Source organism: Brassica oleracea, chromosome C5 (genome assembly GCF_000695525.1).
Source record: "Brassica oleracea var. oleracea cultivar TO1000 chromosome C5, BOL, whole genome shotgun sequence".
Lineage (NCBI taxonomy): Eukaryota > Viridiplantae > Streptophyta > Magnoliopsida > Brassicales > Brassicaceae > Brassica > Brassica oleracea.
In genome coordinates this window covers 43,585,014-43,604,695 of record NC_027752.1, presented here as the reverse complement: position 1 = coordinate 43,604,695, position 19,682 = coordinate 43,585,014, and the positions used below count along the sequence as shown (strand labels likewise).

At 38.4% G+C, this 19,682-nt stretch overlaps 5 protein-coding genes across 7 annotated transcripts; 1 reads left to right on the top strand and 4 right to left on the bottom strand.

Moving 5' to 3' along the window:
- Positions 1-153: 153 nt before the first annotated feature.
- Positions 154-1,385, bottom strand: LOC106292760 (thioredoxin H9). Of its 2 annotated transcripts, none has more exons than XM_013728414.1 (5): positions 1,198-1,385; positions 1,010-1,109; positions 753-872; positions 547-669; positions 154-474 (listed from the first exon to the last, which is right to left on the bottom strand). In XM_013728414.1, the coding sequence occupies exons 2-5, from the start codon at positions 1,028-1,030 to the stop codon at positions 316-318; spliced, it is 423 nt and encodes a 140-aa protein (XP_013583868.1). In that variant the 5' UTR covers positions 1,031-1,109; positions 1,198-1,385; the 3' UTR covers positions 154-315. The 2 variants fall into 2 exon arrangements, with proteins under 2 accessions (XP_013583868.1, XP_013583867.1); XM_013728413.1 differs by having other exon boundaries at positions 1,010-1,115; positions 1,198-1,362.
- A 979-nt stretch (positions 1,386-2,364) lies between these two features.
- Positions 2,365-3,871, bottom strand: LOC106343723 (ubiquitin-conjugating enzyme E2 11). Of its 2 annotated transcripts, none has more exons than XM_013783015.1 (5): positions 3,740-3,871; positions 3,557-3,644; positions 2,981-3,108; positions 2,777-2,881; positions 2,365-2,691 (listed from the first exon to the last, which is right to left on the bottom strand). In XM_013783015.1, exons 2-5 carry the CDS (start codon positions 3,624-3,626, stop codon positions 2,548-2,550), a joined length of 447 nt encoding a protein of 148 aa, XP_013638469.1. In that variant the 5' UTR covers positions 3,627-3,644; positions 3,740-3,871; the 3' UTR covers positions 2,365-2,547. The 2 variants fall into 2 exon arrangements, with proteins under 2 accessions (XP_013638469.1, XP_013638468.1); XM_013783014.1 differs by having other exon boundaries at positions 3,557-3,647; positions 3,741-3,849.
- A 573-nt stretch (positions 3,872-4,444) lies between these two features.
- On the bottom strand, positions 4,445-7,520 carry LOC106295367 (probable inactive receptor kinase At3g08680). The gene is made up of 3 exons (XM_013731250.1): positions 7,109-7,520; positions 5,362-6,671; positions 4,445-5,299 (listed from the first exon to the last, which is right to left on the bottom strand). The coding sequence occupies exons 2-3, from the start codon at positions 6,617-6,619 to the stop codon at positions 4,656-4,658; spliced, it is 1,902 nt and encodes a 633-aa protein (XP_013586704.1). The 5' UTR covers positions 6,620-6,671; positions 7,109-7,520; the 3' UTR covers positions 4,445-4,655.
- A 1,165-nt stretch (positions 7,521-8,685) lies between these two features.
- Positions 8,686-12,405, bottom strand: LOC106295504 (serine-rich adhesin for platelets). The gene is made up of 6 exons (XM_013731425.1): positions 12,285-12,405; positions 11,914-12,169; positions 11,464-11,569; positions 11,133-11,241; positions 10,077-11,024; positions 8,686-9,283 (listed from the first exon to the last, which is right to left on the bottom strand). Exons 1-6 carry the CDS (start codon positions 12,336-12,338, stop codon positions 8,927-8,929), a joined length of 1,830 nt encoding a protein of 609 aa, XP_013586879.1. The 5' UTR covers positions 12,339-12,405; the 3' UTR covers positions 8,686-8,926.
- Positions 12,406-14,827: 2,422 nt separating this feature from the next.
- On the top strand, positions 14,828-18,085 carry LOC106295955 (putative zinc transporter At3g08650). Its single transcript, XM_013731972.1, has 6 exons — positions 14,828-14,995; positions 15,369-15,937; positions 16,381-16,665; positions 16,747-16,875; positions 16,967-17,064; positions 17,150-18,085. Exons 2-6 carry the CDS (start codon positions 15,473-15,475, stop codon positions 17,964-17,966), a joined length of 1,794 nt encoding a protein of 597 aa, XP_013587426.1. The 5' UTR covers positions 14,828-14,995; positions 15,369-15,472; the 3' UTR covers positions 17,967-18,085.
- Positions 18,086-19,682: the final 1,597 nt, after the last annotated feature.

Here is a 19,682-nt window from a genome sequence, read left to right as displayed (position 1 = left end):
CTGAAGCTAAGTCAGAGTAAGTGTGGTTCTTCTGAATCTTAAAATCCTTTCTTCTGCGCAGTTTTCAACTACAAAAACTCTCAGTGTGATTATCACAGAGAGTAGCTTCTTACTTGCACATCTAGATAGAGACGATTCAATATTATATAAGAGTGATGAGAATGAAAAGTTGCATTTATAGAAACAGGACAGGAAGATCTAACTCAAATGTTTTTCATGACATTTTTTTTTTAAAAAAAATTGTGCATTTTACATCCATAATATAGAACAGAGTTTTTGATACACTCCAGGGTGAGAAGACACAAAGAGGGGGCATCAAGGCCGCTGTGGACTTTCAGGAACAGAGTCGATGATAGAAGTAACCTTCTTCTGTAGCTCAGGCTTGTTAGCTCCGACAAGCTTGCCTATTTGCTCTCCGTTCTTTAGGAAGAAGAAGGTTGGTGTTGCCTTTATGTCCCATGTTGAGCTAAAATCCTGCACAAAAATAATAATAACACACAACGAATAAGAGAAAGAAGGTATGGATGGTGTGGTAGTGGTACTTACGCTGAGTTCATCAACATCTACAAGAAGGAACATAAGAGAAGGATGTTTCTCAGAGAGCTCCACGTAAAACGGTGCCACAATCTTACATGGACCACACCATGTCGCGCTGAAGTTTGCAATCACCTGTTACAACAAGAGAGAGATATGGTTTCATGAGATTTAGAAAACACTTCCATGATGATTGAGAAGAAAGGGCAGAAAATTACGATTTTGCCATCGCGACCAGCTTCAGCTAATTTCTCATCCCAGCTCTCTTTTGTTGTGATCAGATGAACATTGCCGCCGGAGAAATCAACGTTATGAACCGAATCATCGTCTCCTGTGTCCTACGTTATTATTATTATTATTATTTTCTTTGGTTAATTCATATCATCATAAAAAAAACAATCCATTTTTTCTAACGCGACAACAAAACAAAACAACACGAATGGTTTCATTTCTTCATGTAATGATATTTATATACCTTAGAGACGCAGCTTCCCATCTGAATGAAATGCTCTGTGAATTTGAAAACAGAATATAATACGCTTTCTTCTTTTTTTTTTCTTTTCTTTGCAAATATCCTGTTGCTAAGAGAACATCAAAAGCAAAACGAAAACTGAAAATGTGTGGAAAACGGATTAGGAGAATCTCAAAACGGCAATAACGCACCTTTTAGGGATCGGAAACGATCAGAGGGCTTAAAAACGTATGAAAGAAATGGTTTCAAATTTCGACAGAAGACTAAGAAAGAAGGAAAGACGATTGAAAAGAGAGAAGAAAACTGATGAAAAGGAGCTAAACGGCGTCGTTATGAGAAAGAAACCAAATTAGAGGAGAGTCGTTGATTGGAGCCCCTTTATGACCGCGTCGTCAATAACCCCATTTCTAATTATAATTACTATTTTGCCCTCCGCCTCTCTGTCCACTTCTTTTTGTTTTTATTTGTTGTTTTTTTTCTTTTTCTAAGGCTAGCTCACTTTATTGGTTAAAAGCAAATGTCGTTTCACCAAACTATTCCTTTTAGATCACTTTTTATTGGTTTGTTAGTTGTCAACGTGGTTTAATTTTTTCGTTAAGATTATGATACAAATTTTGAAGAAAGTACGCAAACTGGAACAACGCACAACGAGTATTGACTATTGACTTTGCATGGATGGATACACCAGTTATTGAAAACTTTTTACTAATTTGAAAGAACTTTTTACTACTATTCTTTTTCACAGTTTGAGAGACAGGCCCGTACACATTCCTCATTTTTAATTAAAATTTTAAAATATCTAAGCAACAAAATTGTGCGGCACATCACATGATATGAAAAGTTTATAGAAGAAAAAAGTAGTGGTTGTACCGCAACAAATCACATTTATAAGGTTTGAATTGTTGCTATCTGATGTTATTATTTTTTTTTTTTTTGTAACACTCAATTTTTTTTGTCATCTTTATTGTTGAAATTTATGTATAAGAAAGACTTCTCCATGGATTTGAGATTTTTTTGCTTTTATTGCACATGGTAAGATTTGGTTGCTGAGATTCTTTGTCACACCTTTAAACCAATAATGAATGTCTTTACTAGATTGTCTGAGCCTTTCTTTTCTGCATTGAACTCACTCGTTTTCTTATTAGTATTAGAGAACGCATGTGAATTCAAACTCTCAACTCAGATCTACAAAAGAGTTGAAATTCTAGGTGTCCTTTTCAGAAGTTTTGTCAATGACTTATCTACTAATATTGTTGCAATCTATTAGCTTCCCAACCAACTTCTAGGATCGACACAGACAATTTTGTAACGATCATAAAATCCAATGTTAGCGTTGGTGAACTCAGTAAATAGTTGAATAATAATAATAGTGTGATTACGCATAGCAGAGGAGTAAGAACATCTAAGTTGCTCGATTATGATCACATAAAGTAGCGTTTACCAAATCCAACACATTGCATTTCATATTAAACGTTTAAAATATTTGGATGCAGAATAACATAAACCCTTTGGCTTCTCTCGACCACTTGAGTCTCTTCTTATCATCCCATGGCGTACTTCTGTGTCCAGCTTCGTGCAGTTGACTCGTACTTGGACTTGTCCGTTTTGTACATGTGAGCTATCTCCGGCACTAGAGGATCATCTGGGTTCGGGTCAGTCAACAAAGAGCAAATCGACAACAAAACCTGTATCCACAGGAATCAATCATCATTTCTCTCGCTCATTAACAATGGTTGTGTTAATTGATAGTAAAGAAACCAAAGCTCAAACCTTGGATATGGTAAGAGCAGGGCTCCATTGTTCTTTAAGGATATCAAGGCAGATGCTTCCGTTGCTGTTGATGTTTGGGTGGTACACCCTTGTCTTAAAAGACACCTGCAATAATCAGGCGCACACATTCGTTAATAAACAAAAAGATGTCCACCTAACTTAGAAGATGATTTAGTTACTTGAAAGAAAACAAAAAGAACAAACCTTTGGTGGCTTGAAGGGATAATCAGGAGGAAAGTGAATGGAAACCAAAAAGACTCCTCCGGCATATGGACTATCAGGGGGTCCCATGATAGTTGCTTGCCAATGGAACATGTCCTCAGCAACAGGACCTACAACACGAAAAAAACAAACATTACAAATTAGACTCAAATCTCTTCACCAAACTCAGACCTCGCAACCACATCAATAGAGAGACATATCAGCAGGACCTACAACAAGAAGAACGTTACAAAATAAGACTCAAATCTCCTTATCGATTCAGACCTCACAACCACATCAACAGAGACATATCAGAAGCAGGAGACACTTAGACAAATAAATCAAAACTATGCTGAGTTCAAGATTCTCTATTTGATGAATTATTTACAGTACATGGCAAAAAAGATTCATGCATATAACACAAAACACCAAAAGGCGTCGATTTAAAAAGAGATCCTAACAAATCAAAGCTTAACCATGCAAAATTCAGAAGCCTAATTAGGATACAGATTAAACAAAGTATTGATCTTTGGCTTACTTCAAAGAAGTGAAAGTAAGGATCTTTAGGTCGGTTATTACCTGCGCTGCAGTTAGAAGGAGGATCCTTCTGCAAATCCTTGAGCTCTTTCAAAATCCTCTTCGAAGCCATGGCTCATACACGAAAAAAAACCTGCACAAGGAGACAAGCCGACACAACTGATATTATGAACAGGAGAGGGGTTAAAACCTTAAAGCAATAACACAAGAGGAGAAGATCACGAACCAAGGGAAAAGCGATCAGAAAGCGAAGAGGACGATGCGGTGCAAAGAGAAAAAAACGAATGAGATCCTCGCTCTCTCCCTACTCACCTTTTCTTTATAGTCAGAGAGAATGTATTCGAAACGGCAACCCCTAAGCTTCTGATTCATCCAGCGGGTCCGCTTGACCTATTTCTACGTTACCATTTATTAATTCACGTGCCTTAAGTGTTTTCTTATTTCCTTCTGTAATTTAACCGTCTTCTAGGGCCCACGAGGTCAAGGATATCTTATCTCGTAAACGATAAATGAAATTATTTATTAAGTTCTGGGGTCAAACAGGCCTGAAGGCCCAAATAAATGTAGGTGTATTACCTCCTCACATACACACTAGACTGTTTTTACGCTTTTTATGGGGTTATTGAAAAATAACTTTGGTAAATAATCCCTCAGTTTCATTTAATAAATGAAGTTTTGGTTCTTATCACACATATTAAAAAATTACATTTTATAAACAAAAAATCTTTGAAATATAATTTAAAACTAGTTTATTCAATTATAAACAAAATAGTGAAAACACAATTGGCTACACAGTTTTTTTTATAAAATTTAAGTTATCTATATGTGAAAACATCATCTATTATAAAACAACAACAATCATCCGAAACGAAGGAGGTACTAAATAGTTAATGCAATAAAAAAGTTTCTTTTTAAGTTGATGCCAACAGAGAAATGGAAATTATATTAACCACACACGCAATAACAAAAAAAAAAAAGAACAATCTGAGGACTAAAGATAGAGAGTTTCAATTACACTACTTTTCCAGAGTAATGATTAGAACAAATCACATGCTGAATTAGTCAACTACGAAAAGGTTTATTCCCAATAATTAAAAAAAGCGAAATAAATAATGATTTCAGAAAGAAAATAATAACCAATCTAAACCGGGCTATCAGAGCTTCTGATCATCTCAGGCGAAGAGGCTCTATTACCAGAGCCAGCACCAGAACCATTAGAAGGCCTAACCTCCTCCATCATGTTAACAACTTCCTCCATCGAAGGCCTAGAATCCGGATGCTTCGACACACAAGCCATCGCCACTTGCAACATCTGCACCATCTCTTCCTCCACGTTATGCTGCTGCTTTATAAGCTCCACGTCAAACACTTCCCCAGTCCACTCCTCTCTCACAACCGACTGCACCCACTTGGGCAAATCCACCACTTCCTCGTGCCCCGTCGTCTTCCCTGCTGCTTTCCCCGTCAGCATTTCGAGCAACAGCACGCCAAAGCTGTACACGTCGGATTTTTGAGTGTGTTTCCGTGTCTCTATGGCTTCAGGCGCTCTGTATCCTAAGCTTCTTGATGGGAGCAAGGTGTGGTGGCTCATCAGAGGAGCTATGCCGTAGTCCGAGACGCAGGCGTTGAGGTCTTGCGTTAAGAGGACGTTTGGTGATTTGATGTTACCGTGGAGGAGCTTGGCACCGGATGAAGAGTGTATGTGAGCTATTCCTTTTGCAGCTCCTAAACAGATCTTTAGCCTTTGTTCCCAGTCCAATGCACCTCTTCCTCCTTCGTTGTTTCCTGCACAGCATTCATCTTAGAGCCACTTTTGGTAATCACAAATATTATCATTAGTTCATTACCGTGAAGAAGCATGGAGAAGTTGCCTCCTTGGTAGTAATCATACACGAGGAGCTTCTCGTCTTTAGAGAAGTAATAAGCACGGAGAGGAGCTACATTCCCGTGCGGGCTGATCCTTCCCACAGCTTCCATCTGCTGCTCGAACTCTCTTTTCCCAGCTGCTACTTCTTTAAGCCTCTTCACCACCACAGTGGTTCCTTCCTCTAATATAGCCTTATACGTCGTCCCGTAGCTTCCTTTTCCTAGAACTTCAGCAGAGGCTCTGAGCAAGTCCTCGAGGTCGAAGTTGTACGAGCTTCCTTCGAAGAAGACAAGCTTGTTCTTCTCCGCTTCCTGGACCCCGCTCCCGAACTCCTCCGCCTTGTTGTCACTCCTCCCTGGTTTGGCTTTCGGCGCCGCGGTGGTGCTGCTCTCTTGCCCGTTGTCTTTCTTCTTGGCGCAGCAGAGGGTTAGGATGGCGAGAAGGATGAATAACAGAACCGAACCTCCAACTGCAATGCCGACAATAGCAGCGGTAGAGAGAACTCTTTTGCTTGTATCAGGACTCTTGGCTGGTGGACTCGGCGAAGGAGATGGTGAAGTGGTGTTCTCCGGACATGGAGTTAGAGGACCGCCGCATAAAAGGGTATTGCCTTGAAACGCAGATGGTGGGAAGGACTTGACAGAAGAAGGAACTGAGCCGTTAAGGCTATTGTAGCTCACGTTCAAGTACTTTAAGCTAGGAGGGAGGTCAGGGATAGGCCCAGTGAGAGAATTATTCTGCAAGCTGAGATCAGTGAGCTGAGTCAAGTTCCTTAGAGTCCCGGGGATGCTTCCAGAGAGCGAGTTGGCGGAGAGATCAAGATTCACAAGGCGAGGAGAGAGAGCAGGAGGGATGGAGCCAGAGAAGTTGTTGTCATGAAAGTAGAGAGATCTGATGAAAGGAAGAGAGAGGATAGCAGACGGGATGCTCCCTTGGAGGTTGTTGGAACGGAGGCTGATGATCCTGAGAGCGTCAAGCTGCTCAAACGTCTTCTCTGGTAAAGGTCCGTAGAGTCCGGAGCCAGGGAGACGGAGGGCGGTTACACGGGCGTTGTTCTTGGAGCAGGTGATGCCTGTCCAGGATGTGCAGATTGGGATTGTTGTGTTCCAGTTGAGTTTGCGCACGTGGGGGACAAGAGAAGCGAACTCGAGAAGGGCTTGCTTGTCTGTGTCTATGTCAGTGGGCGAAACAAATGGGGAGAGTAAAAGGAAAACGAAAGCTGCAACAATCTTCATCATGAAATCTTTTAGGCTCACTCACATCAAAGTTTATTGCTTATTCACCTGATAACTGCAAAAGAACACAACACACTGTCAAGTTCAGATTCTGAGCTACATAACAGTTAACTTGTAAATTGAGATTGTATCAGGACTAAAGATCAAGGCAATGTAAAGCTGCTAAATTTACGAGTACATTGTTATGAATTAAATTAAAAAGTTGCTAAATTTACGAGTACCATTGTTATAAGCAATCATAAAAAAAAAAAACCCCAATTAGTTAAAAAGTTGCTAAATTTAGAGACTTATAGTGAGAAAAATGTGAGCCCATGTACTTGTTTAACTCAGATCTGCAATCTAACAGATGAACATTTTAGGAAACTAGGGTTTAATCCAGCTAATCAAAACAGAAAATTCGAAATTGAAAACGAAGAAGAAAACTTTTAGTATTAAGAAGCTAAGCTAAAGTAATAACAAAGAAAAGATCGGAAGTGACAGAGAGTGAGAGACCTTTAAGGTGGATTCAGAGGAGAAGCAGTGGAAGCTGATCGAAGAAGACGAAGTGGGAGTGGAATAAATGCAAAGGGTAAGTGAGTGGAGAGTATCACTTTTTCAACAACGGCATTTCGTGAAGAAGAAGATTGAGGTAAAGGCGAAAGCGGAAAAGAATATAGAATCTGGAATCGCCATTAAACACAGATTCAGTGATAGAACAGTCAGAGAGAGAGAGAGAGAGAAGAGCTGCTGATTTTTTTGCTAAAAACTTTTGGGGGTTTCTTGTGAAGAGAACCTTCGGCGTGACGAAAACGGAGAAACGTAAATCTCGATGGTCAGTTTCAGATTCCAATCTCTCCCTCTCTCTCTCTCTTATCTGCGATTTGCTTTGCTTGTGATGCCTTTGACTCTCTTAGATTTTAATTAGCAGCTTCAATTAATTATCTGTCTTTTTGTTAATTATTAATTTCCTAAACGAATTTTAGCTTTTATTAAGGGTGGGGGGGGAGGCCCTTGCTTACGATCTAGTCTGAGTTCCCAACGTTCAATTTTTTTTTCCATTTTAAAATCTGTAATAATTTTTGGTGCTATTATTGAACGGGTCAACTGATTAATGAGAAAATTTTGAATATTCTAATAGGTAATGTGAGGAACCACCCAACTTTTATACTCCTTCCGTTTCAGTATAGATGATGTTTTAGAAGGATTATTTTGTTTCAATTTATACGAAATTTTGAGATTTTAAGATTAACTTTAACTTTAATGGAAACTGTTCAACCAATTAGATTTTACTTTCTCTTTTATAATTGGTTAACTGATTTTAAAATTATATCTTTAAAATATTTTTTTAGAAAAATATAATTTTTTTAAACTTTGTGCATTATTACAAAACATCAAGTATTATGAAACAGAGGGAGTATTAATGTGGCTTATTAATGAGAAATTTTGGAATTTTCTTATAGGTAGTGTGAGAAATCACCCCACTTATATTAATGTATAAAATGTATATGGCTTCTTAGTGAGGTAATTTTTTTGAATATTTTAATAGCTAATGTGAGAGAACACTCAACTTATATTAATGCATAGAATCAATTGTGTTTTTTTTTTCTTTTTTAAAATGAGAAGGATAGTATTTCAAGATCAAAATAGGTATAAGGAAAACAACAAACCTGGGGAATATTTAAATTCTGCTGCAAATTGAGCTTATTATCATTTGATAATTTATAGAACTAATTTAATTTTTTTTGGTAAGGTGGGGACTATCTTGAGATCTCGACTATCTTTCATAAAAATGGACCCCTGAAGGGAAGGAGTTTGGTATGTGACATAAATGAGGGTATGATACGGAGGTCACGGAGGTCACATTGAAAACAACGAAATTTAAATCTCTTCCTTTAAATATCAAACTGTGTCATTAATGAAAAGTCAATTTATGGAATAAAATTACAAAAAAACTACTGGCGTTGTTAGTTGTGCTTTGCTGTCTATCATTATTAACTTCAGCTGCATCTCAGATTCATCACGTTACGCGCATGAACCTATGTTTCGTCTTTCACATTCTCATTGCTATATTATAGTAAAACTGCCACGAATATAGAATTTCAGGTCCCACGTTACGTTACCATCTCTTAGAAAAATATTACATAACTACAAAGTTACAAACCTTACTCAAGAATCAATAACCAAAGAACCAATAACCCTTATATCTGATAATCCGTCTCTTTCCACACCATTGACAAGCAAACAAATTGTGTGTAATAAATAAATGAAAAAGAGAGAAAAGTGGTTTTCGAAAGAAAGAAAAAAAGTTTGTTTACTTGTGATATGTGTGTGTTATAGTGGGCCAAAGGGCTCAGGAAGAAGCTCGAATCCTCCATTGTCAAACATGAGTCCGTGATCTGATGATCTATCATCAATGCTATGTAACCAGTTTGTGTTCTTGACGTCCTCCTTCAGCAACAAAGCGTCATACCTCGAGCTCTCATACATGTCCATGTCGCTCAGCTTCCCCATCAGTCTTCTTCCCTCGTTTGCTTCGTTCCCGTTCTCTGCGCCGCTACTGCTAATAGAATCCGAATGGTTATTTACTGAACGGATCGGCTGTATCTTGGACGAGGCTTGTCTGATGCTCTGAGGGAATAACGTCGTGGTTGATAGTGCACAACCGTTTGACTTACCGTTTCTTATGTCCTATACACAACACCAAAATGTCGAGATATTAACAGCATGACAGATTTTAAATGCACAAGTCACTTGCAGCCAGAATTAGGCGTCAGCGTTTTTACCCCAGTCCCAACCTTAACCAAACCAAAAAAAACTGAATTCTGATCCAAATCGTTATAAGAAATATCCGAAAACGGGACTTCAGAGTTATACTTTCGGGCTCGGGTACAAACCCGAACTAGGATCCAAAAATATTCAAAATTAGTTAAATATGTTAAGTCTTTTTATACTCTCTTTGTTCCTAAATGTTTAGGAAGGATGTTTTAAAAAAAATTAAAGTTCCAATATATAAGACGTTATCATTTTTTAGACGATTTTTTACTTTATTAAAAATTGTGCAACCAATCATATTTAATAATCTATTTTGTAATTGGTTGAATAACATTAATTTATAATTTTAATGTTATTTTCTAGACAAAAATTAACTTTTATTAATATGTGTGTTATTAACTAAACATCATATATTTAGGAACGGAGGGAGTATAAGATCATTTAGATATTTTAGAGAATTTTAAAGAAATCTGTAGTTTGTTTTATTTCTTATTGTGAATAATTTTAGTTAGTTTAGATAGTTTTAATTACATTTTTGAATAATTTATATATTATGAATATTTTAGTTCAGTTTTTTGAAAGCAATATTTTGTTCCAAACCGAAACTCGAAGGAACCGAACCCGACCCTAAAAACCTGGATGGGACTTACGAGCATAGTTCCAAAAATCCGAATCAACCGAGTAGGGGAGAAGTCAAGTTTAAACGTACCATATGCCTGATGGCCATATCAAGTGAATTTTTTGAGAATGACCTCCCAAGCCCATTGTTATTATCAGTGACAGTTGAAGAAGTCTTCAGGGTTCTCCGTGAAGTTACATCTGCAACGTTTGAAATCCTCCGAGGCTCTGGTGCATCCATGTGGTGTTGCAGTCCATTACCACCACCATAACGGCCTTTTCCTTGAGTCTCTGCGAGTCTTCCTCTAGTCACAACAGGAGATGAGTTCCTTCTCGTCAGTGGACCTTTTGGTTCTGGACTTGCCTTCGCCGTGATGCTGCTACCAGCTGCTGGTCTAGACCTCCCAGCTGATATTGGTCTTCCCTGGAGAGATGTTCTGAGATTAGGTGGTGTATCAAGAGGGAAGTCTGCTAACACAATCGGCTGTTGAGGGGTGGTTCTGACTCTAGGTCCAGGAGAGCTTGGCCTAGACAATGAAGGTGTGACACGACCGTTTGCTGCTCCACGTCCGCTTGAAATATTTGATCCTGATGTTGCAGATGCAGATGAGATGGATGGGGTTCGACGCGTAGGCGTAGAAGGACGAGAGTTTGGTCTAGAAGCAACTATGTTTGGGGAGTTAGCTGTAATCTGTGGTCTTGATGTTGGAGTCGATGGTCTCGAGCTCAGGGACGGTCTGGGCTTGTCCATGGATGAGCTAGATGACCCGGGACGGATTCTTGACGGAGTTGAGGCGCGTGATGCTGAAGAAGTACGGGTGGGAGTGGAAGGTCTAGCGGAAGATGAGGAACGGGAGCTAGGGGATGAAGGTCTGATGTAGGATGAGACAGAAGCTGAGCTAGTGTTTAGGATTGATGATGGTGAACGGTTTGAAGTAAATGAGCTGTATTGTGAGGTGGAGAGGGATGGGCGCGTCACGGAGCTGCTTCTAGCTGGACGTGTGGAGTGGTAACTTGTCTCAGACTGTGAAATCGAAAGCTGCAAAAAGGAAAAAAAAAAAATAGTATACATAAATTAAATAAGGTAACGCTATTTCTATTATAAGAAACTCATGGAAGAAAAGAAAATAGGCGGTTTAGTTCATACCCTTGATGCCTTTGAAGCAGAGCTGGCTCTAGCGGAAGGTGTAATCTTTGGAGCAGCCAAAGATGAATGAGAGTCGTTTCCAAGAGGTGTTCCAGGTGGAGTAAGAAGCCTATAGATAACATAAATGTATATAAACTTCAATATTCCCATAGGTGGAAAACAAGAGAAACTATCAACACCCCCAAGTCCAGTCAGCATAGTGAAAATAAACATAATAACCAAACAACAAATGACACTACAAGTAGTAAATTATGATTCACTGTTCGATTAGAAGCACAGAGAGAGAGAGAGAGCTAAGCCACCGAGCAGAGACTGGGAAGAAGAAACTAACCAGTCATAATCATTTTTGCCTCCTTCAGCAGAGGACAAAAGATCATCACCTTTGCCTCTGGGAGCTGGTTTGGATCCGACAGAGAGCCTCCCGAGTTTAGCAGAAACTGTGAGTTTCAAAGAAATACACAAGAGATTTAATGTCAATTAAATAAAGGGATCAAAGCGAAGAGGCAAAAACAAGATCAAGCAAACTCTTCATTGGTCCCAAAAAGCCCATTAACTTTGATCGAGAAAGCAAAGAGATGGAATCTAGGAGATGAAGACAGTTTAGTAGTATAGAGACTAAACATCGTTTTCGTCTCTACGAATCGGACAAAGTGTTGTCTCGTATCAGCAAACTCGGAGATCCCCAGATTTATATTTAGAAACTCTATTACATCGAATCGAGACAAAAGTAGTCGAAAATTTCATAAAATTACTAAAAAAGGAAAGTGAATCAGAAACGAACCGTCGGGTAATTCGTCTGAAGAAGACAACGGGAACGAGCGGCGGATCTTGGAGAAGAGATCCAGATTCTCATCGGAATCTCTAGAGAAACCGTTCTGAGAGAGGTTGTTGTTGTTATTGCCTCTGCGAAACTGTGAGATCGCCGGAGTATTCCTCCCACCGGCGAGAGACTCTCTGAGATTCCTGTTCATTGTTGTTGCTGGAGAGAGAGAAGCCCTGGAATCAAGGCTGTATGTGGAGAAAGAGTTGCTTACAATCTACACCATTGGGGAGGGGAGAGATTCAGATCTAACGACCAACGGCAAAAAAAAAGAAAAGAAAGAAAGTAGTTGTTATTATGTGTCACTTCCAAGTTGTTGAGACGGGCTTAACTGTACTCTCTAGTAGTTTATCACGTTGCATGTTCATCTTGCCTTCATCAATCATACTCCCCTTTTTTTTTTTTATATATATTTATTTATGAGGCGGAGAAAGGAAGGAAGGTGTAGTTTTTCCTAATTATTTTCTTGGTGTACATATTACATTATTTAAGAAAGAAGATGAAGATGATGAATTATTATGAATGTGTAATGAGTTAGACCCCACGTGGTGTGTTATCCCCTTTACATTTCACATTTGGGTTTACTCAAAACTATAGAGTAACTAACGCGGTTGGCCTTGTGGTAGTTGAAGCCCAGAACCAATACGCTCCCCGCAGGTTCGATTCGCGTTGGCCACCCGGGCTAGGGTTAAATCCCAAGAATCTAAAACCTCCCAACGAGCGCTAAAAATAATACAATACTACATGACTTATATGAAATAGATCGAGAACCAAAAAAAAAAAAAAAAAAAAAAAAACAACTATAGAGTAACATAGAGACAAGGTGAAGGTGAGATCATTCAACCAAATATCTTTAAATAGTATGTAGTTACAGTTGATGTATTCTTGTTTACGAAACCTAATATAAACTGCAATTTACACCAAATATTCATTAACCATCAGTTTTAGTTTATTAACAAACCAAAATCAGTTTTATTTGTGATTTTTCTTTTCTTTTACTCTTACAAATACAATTAAAATCTTTGTTGATGAATATTTGCTGAACCTTAGCAACGCATCTTATGTGGTGATTTAAAGAGAGGAGAAGTTGTTTTTTACTTTTCTTTCTGGTACGAATATGAAAGCCAACCTCCAAAATGATAATAATAGACATGGTGGATAAAGATGGCTTTGGACCCGACCACAGTTATACCCCCATGTTTTCCTTGTTCTTTTATAGCCTGAAAACGATTACTCATTTGTTCTATTATGGGCCTACTCCACACTATATCCGGCCCATTATACCATCCTCTGCATGTGACTTGTCTCTGTGTAGATAGCAATGTCCACTATTTACAACTTGTGCGTTCATGCCTCTTCTCTAAACTATGACTGGCTCGGACTAATATTTTAAAATCTGAACTATTTACGTTTTATCCAAAACACTCCTTCGGGCTTCGGTGACAGTAACATATGACTCAATGCACGTGAGAAAAGCCAAAAAGGTTGTGGCACGGAAGTCCATAAAGACTCCACTAGTGCTTTATCTTGGAGACGTCACGTACACATTCTCTTCACTCTATTGCACTAATTCAGAGTAAATCACGTTACGCTAAACCATAAATGATAAACCTCCCCGAAACAAACTTAGGGTCTGAGTATTGACCAAGTGAACGAGAAGAATACTAAGACCATGATTAACCTCAGTCTCTTAACTGGAGTTCTTAGTTTTTTTTTAGATTTTAACTAATGAAAGCTAAAAACCATCTCTTAAATAAGAGATATAAGAGTCGTCTCTTAGCCGAAAAGTGTAAAAAAAAAAAATGTCATGAATTAAGAACCCCGACTAAGAGACCGGGGTTAATCATGCCCTAAAAAACCATCATTCTTCATCATTTCCAAATTTTATTCATATTCATTATTTTCCTATTCATTCACAATGTTCCTACGATAGTTACCAATCACACTCTTAGTGTTTCTATGGAATTTTGTCGAAAATAACTATCAACTTATTTTTTGAAAAAGAAGACATCTATCAACTTTTTTTCAGAACAAATCACTATCATCTTGATTTTTTTGGTAAAAATGTAAAGATATTATTACCAATTTTCAAAATTTTGACAGAATTATAGTGGAAACGAAAAGCAGAAAGAAAGAAAAAAAAATTCTAAACACCAACTCGATCTAATTTAGAAGGGACCGACACAACAAGCAAAACCGCTATTCGGAGGCCTTAACCAATCCGCACTTACAACTTGCCTCAAATGGAAGAGTCACAGTTGAGAGAAAGAACCCGGTAATTTCGAGAGACACAATTATCAACTTGTTCGAGCAGTACTTACCTTTTTCAGTAAAAAAAAAAGATCAATAGTTGAGAGAGGAAATTAGTTTGTCAGACCAAAACCCACAAAAAAAGAGCAAACAGATAGCAGACAAAGCTGAAAGAATCTACTTCTGGGAGAGATATCTCAAGTTCTCAATCGCTCAATGCACCAATGTTCTGCGTTGGTATGCTCTTGTTGTTAATGTAGTTTCTCATTCTTACATGTTCACCAGGCGACTTTGATGATGTGTAGATTTTTGTTTGTATAAGGTAAAATATTATATACAAAACAGTATAGTTATATCAAGTTGTCTGGACTACGTATATGGTTGATGGTTCGTGTCGGTGGTATATACATTCGCATATAATATTTACATACTGCAGTCCAAAAAAAGTTGTAATAAAATATCATATGTAAAACATCAGACGTGAACTCACGATTTAGCTATAAGCTAATAACATCCAAACACGAAGCCTCAACCTACCATAGAGAGTGGACGTCAATTTCATCGATTTACAGAATTACCGACTCTTTTAGAAGATATAACAAACTTGAAGGCCTTATTCGCAATTGATTTAGTAAAAAGTTTATATATTTTCGACAAAAAAATGTAGAAATTTGGAGGGCTTCTTCTTCTTCTCTTCGTTAAAAATTTGACTACCATGATTTATCCCAAAGTCTCCTAAGCTAGAAGGGATCGGATTCTAACATTTTCCGAGCTCCGATTCATCCCTGTGCTGGTAAGCTCAGCGATCCCGTTTCTGTACTGTCATTGATCTGGGTTCGTGGTAGAATATATTGATTGGATGATCCAATTCATGTAGAATGGTGGATCAAATCGTAAAATTCTGCAATTGGGTTCGCGAATTGCTAGAAATGAGAGACTCTTATCGCATTTATCCTTTGGAAGGAGAATGAGAAGCGATTCTGTATTAACTACGGGTGATAAAAACTGTTGCTTTGTTGTTTTGGGTTTCCTTAAGATTTAAAGTTTTAGTCTTTGGGTGATGATGATGAAACTATTCTCTATGCGATTATATTGTTTCGATTTGAGTTCAATTGTCTATTAAAGTTTGTTAATTTGAATTCCGTTTTTGTTGTGTGTTAAAACAGGACACAGTGACCTCTCCTTGATGCAGTTTTGATTCTACAAAGCATCGGAGTTGATTTGGATTCGTAAAGAGAAAAACTTGCATCAAGATTCTTTCAGCATCACAATGATGATGCATCCAGGCGGCAAACAACTTCTGCTGCTTCTATTCTTATTAGTTTTTGTATCCATTGGGAACACTGACGCGAACTCTCAGTACGATATCTCACATAAAGCAAGAACTGCTCCTCATGGAAACATGGGGCGAAACGTTATAATAGACGGAAGCGGCGTAGAGAAAACTTTACACGACATTGGAATGGGTGATAAGAGAGGCAGTCACAACAAAGTTTCAGTCTCGACAGTTGCGTTGTTCACCTTGGCGATGGCTGCTGCCACCGGGTTGGGTGCGGTTCCCTTCTTCTTTGTCGAGCTTGATCCTCAGTGGGCTGGAATATGTAATGGCATGGCGGCTGGTGTGATGTTGGCTGCTAGCTTTGATCTTGTAAAGGAGGGTCAGGAGCATGGTTCTGGGAACTGGGTTGTTATTGGGATTCTAGCTGGTGCGTTGTTCATTTGGCTATGCAAGCAGGTAACTTGAAACTGCTTCTTTGGCTGCACAAGATCCAGTTACTGATTTGGATGATAGTTTGAACCAAAATCTCGTGTGTTAACATTTGATAGAAATCTATATTCTTGTAGTTTACTCTTATCAGTTAAGTTTCGGGTTGGTAATTTCGCTTCGGTTTTTGGTTAGTTCGGTTTTAAAATTTCCTACCAAAGTTTTTGTTTTTTCAGTTAGTTCGGTTAAATTTCCGGTTTAAATTGAATAAAATTCAAGAAAAGTTGGTTAGTCTGGTTATTTCGGTTCAGATTTTGGTTAGTTTGGTTTGGAATTTTGGTTAAGATTGGTGTTGTTTGGTTATTTTTTTGTAAAGAAAACCGAACTAACCGATTACCGAACCGAAAATCAAAATTATTTTAGTTGCCGAATTGAACCGAACCATCTTACAAACTCACTTTACCTTTGGACAGTTTCTTGAACAATATGGTGAGGTTAGCATGCTGGATATCAAAGGTGCAGATGCAGCGAAAGTCGTTCTCGTCATTGGAATCATGACACTTCATTCTTTCGGGGAGGGATCAGGGGTTGGTGTATCCTTTGCTGGTTCAAAGGGTTTTAGTCAAGGGCTTCTAGTCACTTTAGCCATAGCCGTTCACAATATTCCAGAAGGGTTGGCTGTTAGCATGGTGTTGGCATCAAGGGGTGTCTCTCCACAAAATGCCATGCTCTGGAGTATAATCACATCTTTACCTCAGGTAATCGCTCTTTGATCTGATCTCTTTCTCTGCATAACAGATTACTGATTCTTGTTCTGTCTGTATTGTATACTATACCAGCCCATTGTTGCAGTGCCAGCTTTTCTATGTGCTGATGCGTTTAGTAAGTTCTTGCCTTTTTGCACTGGATTTGCTGCTGGGTGTATGATTTGGATGGTTATCGCTGAAGTGCTTCCTGATGCATTCAAGGTGAATTGCATATGGTCATTTATGAAACGTTGATGCTCATATTTCACCTTAGTGTACTGACTTGAACTCTCTTCTCTCTTAACTGCAACAGGAAGCGTCTCCGTCGCAAGTAGCATCTGCAGCCACAATATCAGTAGCATCAATGGAGGCTTTCAGCACTCTTTTCGAGAATTTCACACATGATTACAAGTAAAAAAATAAAGTTCTAGTAATAGTTATAAGCTGTTGCATTTGATCTGTTACAACTAATGCTTTATTTTTCTCCATTCTACAGCTCAGAGGATGCCTCTGGCTTCTTCGTTTCACTCCTCTTTGGTCTCGGTCCATTGCTTGGTGGCGTATTCTTGGTTGCATCGGCACTAACCTTCCGTCTACAACACGCTCTCCTCATGGGCGTAGCCTCAGGCATTGCCTTTGTCCTCGGTATCTGGCGTCCGCTTCAACTCCTCCTATCCGCAAAAATGGGATTCATCCCTCTGGTTAGTCTATACGCAGTTGGAGCGGTTCTAAGCCACTTCGCGAGCTTAACCATCCAGAACGTTACTTGTCGGAAAAAGTCCCGTGCCGGCAGTTTAATCACCACAGGGACCAATTTTCCGACCAGTGTGATAACGCTCCAATCGTTGTTAGCGTGTGGAGCGGTCGGGTTCCATGCGCTAGCCGAGGGGCTTGCACTTGGAGTCGCTGCACCGTCGGCTTACGGTCTTGGAAGACACATGGTGCTCCCGGTTTCCTTACACGGGATCCCACGAGGGACAGCGGTTGCGAGCTGCGTCTTTGGAGCTACAGACAGCTGGCACGCGGCTCTTGCGGCTGCAGCTTTGATCGGGTTTGTGGGACCTGTGTCAGCCATAGGATCCATACTAGCCGGGATTGATTACAGTGGACTGGATCACGTGATGATGGTTGCGTGCGGTGCGTTGCTGCCCAGCTTCTGGCAGGTGATTCAGAGAGCGGTGAGGCTGGAGAGAAAGAAAGGCATTGTGGGGATGGTGCTGGGAGTAGCGTGTGCCGTTGTGTGTCTGACTTTCACTAGACTTGTCTGCTTGCACACTCCTTACTGCAATTCTGCACCGGAGGCTGTTAGATGATTTGATTCATTGTGAACACACACACTTCCCTTTATCCTATGTTGTAAGATATATATATACTCGTGATACAAACTTTGTCGGATTTTATTGTGAATGGAAAAGAGAGTGTACTGAATCAAGATTAGGCCCATCATCACTTACACGGTTACACCATCAACTTCATCCCATTTTAAGCATAAACCCATTTAGCCCTGGGAATCCGGTTCTGGTTTAATCTGTTGCGGTTTGGGTTTATAACTGTTTGGTTTATGCTATGTAGGCCTTAAGAAAGTCGGAAATATTTAAGTTTGAATGTGTTTATCTTATATTATTTTTGTTCATCTTTTCGTTTGAATGATATCATTTTTTTTGGTATAAGATAACTAATAAATTTTATTCTAAAAGAGAGACAAATCTACTAATAAGAAATATTGGCATACCTAAAGATATAATAATATTAATAATAGTTTATTTAATTATATGAAAAAGCCAATTATAGTTTTTCTTTCAATTTTGAGAAAGTATACAATGTTTCGAAATATAAGATAACTAATAAAAAATTTATTCTAAAAGAGAGACAAATTTGCTGCTAAGAACGGCACGTATATTGGCAGGCCTAAAGATATAATAATATTAATAGTTTATTTAATTATATGAAACCAATTATAGTTTTTCTTTCAATTTACAGACTACAGCTAAAAACGGCACGTATATATTGAGAGGCCTAAAGATATAATAATATTAATAGTTTATTTAATTATATGAAAACCAATTGTAGTTTTTCTTTCAATGTTGAGAAAGTATACAATGTTTCAAAATATGGCTGATACATTGTTATTATTTGCCACAGTTCCAAAGATGCATACAATCTTTAAAAATTCTCTCAGCCGCTCTGATTAGGTTAGGTTCATTGTTCGATATAAAAAGACGACGTAAACAAACAGCCGCATTATCGTCGCTAAACGTCCTCTTACAACAAAACTCTCTGTCCCATGGTTTTTCCTGCCATGGTAGCGAGTTTAAAGGATTAAATATGCAACTTGGAAACACGCCTCCGCATTCGTTTGGAATTTCCACCCTCGCTTCAACGATTTTAATCAGAGCTGGAAATGATGACAAGAGAATGATGAAGGCAATGGGAATCAATGGAATGATCTTCATGATAGTAGCTTGTCAAAATTTCCAATAAAAACGTATGTATGTGCGGAAATAACGTGTGTTTTCTTCCTTTTCTTTTATGTCCTTTATATAAGAAATTGGAAACTATAATTAGTGGTGCCTAAATTGGTCCAAAAAGAGATACATGAAAATTTGAAAGTGGAGATCGCTTTCTACAAAGAAGGCAAGGATGCTAATTATGGTTTCTTTAATTAAAAAATCCTCATTTTTTTCAGAATTGACCTATAACTTAAAACTAACTTTTTTTTTAAAAAAAAAATTGGTTTTACCTTATTCACCCCACAAGTTCATATAATTTACGAAAATGCCATCAATTTTTTTTTTTTTTTTCGAAAATGACATCTTTACTCTCTCACCCTCATCATCTTCAAGTAATTACAAGATTGTCATTGTCATCAATACCACAACCACCATGAACAACCAATTTGAAGCTCTTAATGCTCCCAAAATCGATTTACCCTTCTTCTTTTTCCATTCTTGTGAACTAAACACAACATATCTCTCACTTTCTCTCCACAATGAGCTAAAAAAACCCAAGATTTTGATTCTAAATTTTTT

Bases quoted from the DNA above. Each gene is read 5' to 3' on its own strand.
- LOC106292760 (XM_013728414.1), bottom strand. From the start codon at position 1,030: ATGGGAAGCTGCGTCTCTAAG. The intron at 873-1,009 runs GTATATAAATAT...ATAATAACGTAG, and splicing joins TGGGAAGCTGCGTCTCTAAG to GACACAGGAGACGATGATTC. The intron at 670-752 runs GTAATTTTCTGC...TTGTTGTAACAG, and splicing joins CTGGTCGCGATGGCAAAATC to GTGATTGCAAACTTCAGCGC.
- LOC106343723 (XM_013783015.1), bottom strand. From the start codon at position 3,626: ATGGCTTCGAAGAGGATTTTGAAAGAGCTCAAGGATTTGCAGAAGGAT. The intron at 2,882-2,980 runs GTTTGTTCTTTT...TGATTATTGCAG, and splicing joins ATCCCTTCAAGCCACCAAAG to GTGTCTTTTAAGACAAGGGT. The intron at 2,692-2,776 runs GTTTGAGCTTTG...CTGTGGATACAG, and splicing joins CTGCTCTTACCATATCCAAG to GTTTTGTTGTCGATTTGCTC.
- LOC106295367 (XM_013731250.1), bottom strand. From the start codon at position 6,619: ATGATGAAGATTGTTGCAGCTTTCGTTTTCCTTTTACTCTCCCCATTT. The intron at 5,300-5,361 runs GTAATGAACTAA...AATGCTGTGCAG, and splicing joins CTTCTCCATGCTTCTTCACG to GAAACAACGAAGGAGGAAGA.
- LOC106295504 (XM_013731425.1), bottom strand. From the start codon at position 12,338: ATGATTGATGAAGGCAAGATGAACATGCAACGTGATAAACTACTAGAG. The intron at 12,170-12,284 runs GTTAAGCCCGTC...CCAATGGTGTAG, and splicing joins ATAAACTACTAGAGAGTACA to ATTGTAAGCAACTCTTTCTC. The intron at 11,025-11,132 runs GTATGAACTAAA...TCCTTTTTGCAG, and splicing joins CTGCTTCAAAGGCATCAAGG to CTTTCGATTTCACAGTCTGA.
- LOC106295955 (XM_013731972.1), top strand. From the start codon at position 15,473: ATGATGATGCATCCAGGCGGCAAACAACTTCTGCTGCTTCTATTCTTA. The intron at 16,666-16,746 runs GTAATCGCTCTT...ATACTATACCAG, and splicing joins TAATCACATCTTTACCTCAG to CCCATTGTTGCAGTGCCAGC. The intron at 16,876-16,966 runs GTGAATTGCATA...TAACTGCAACAG, and splicing joins TGCTTCCTGATGCATTCAAG to GAAGCGTCTCCGTCGCAAGT.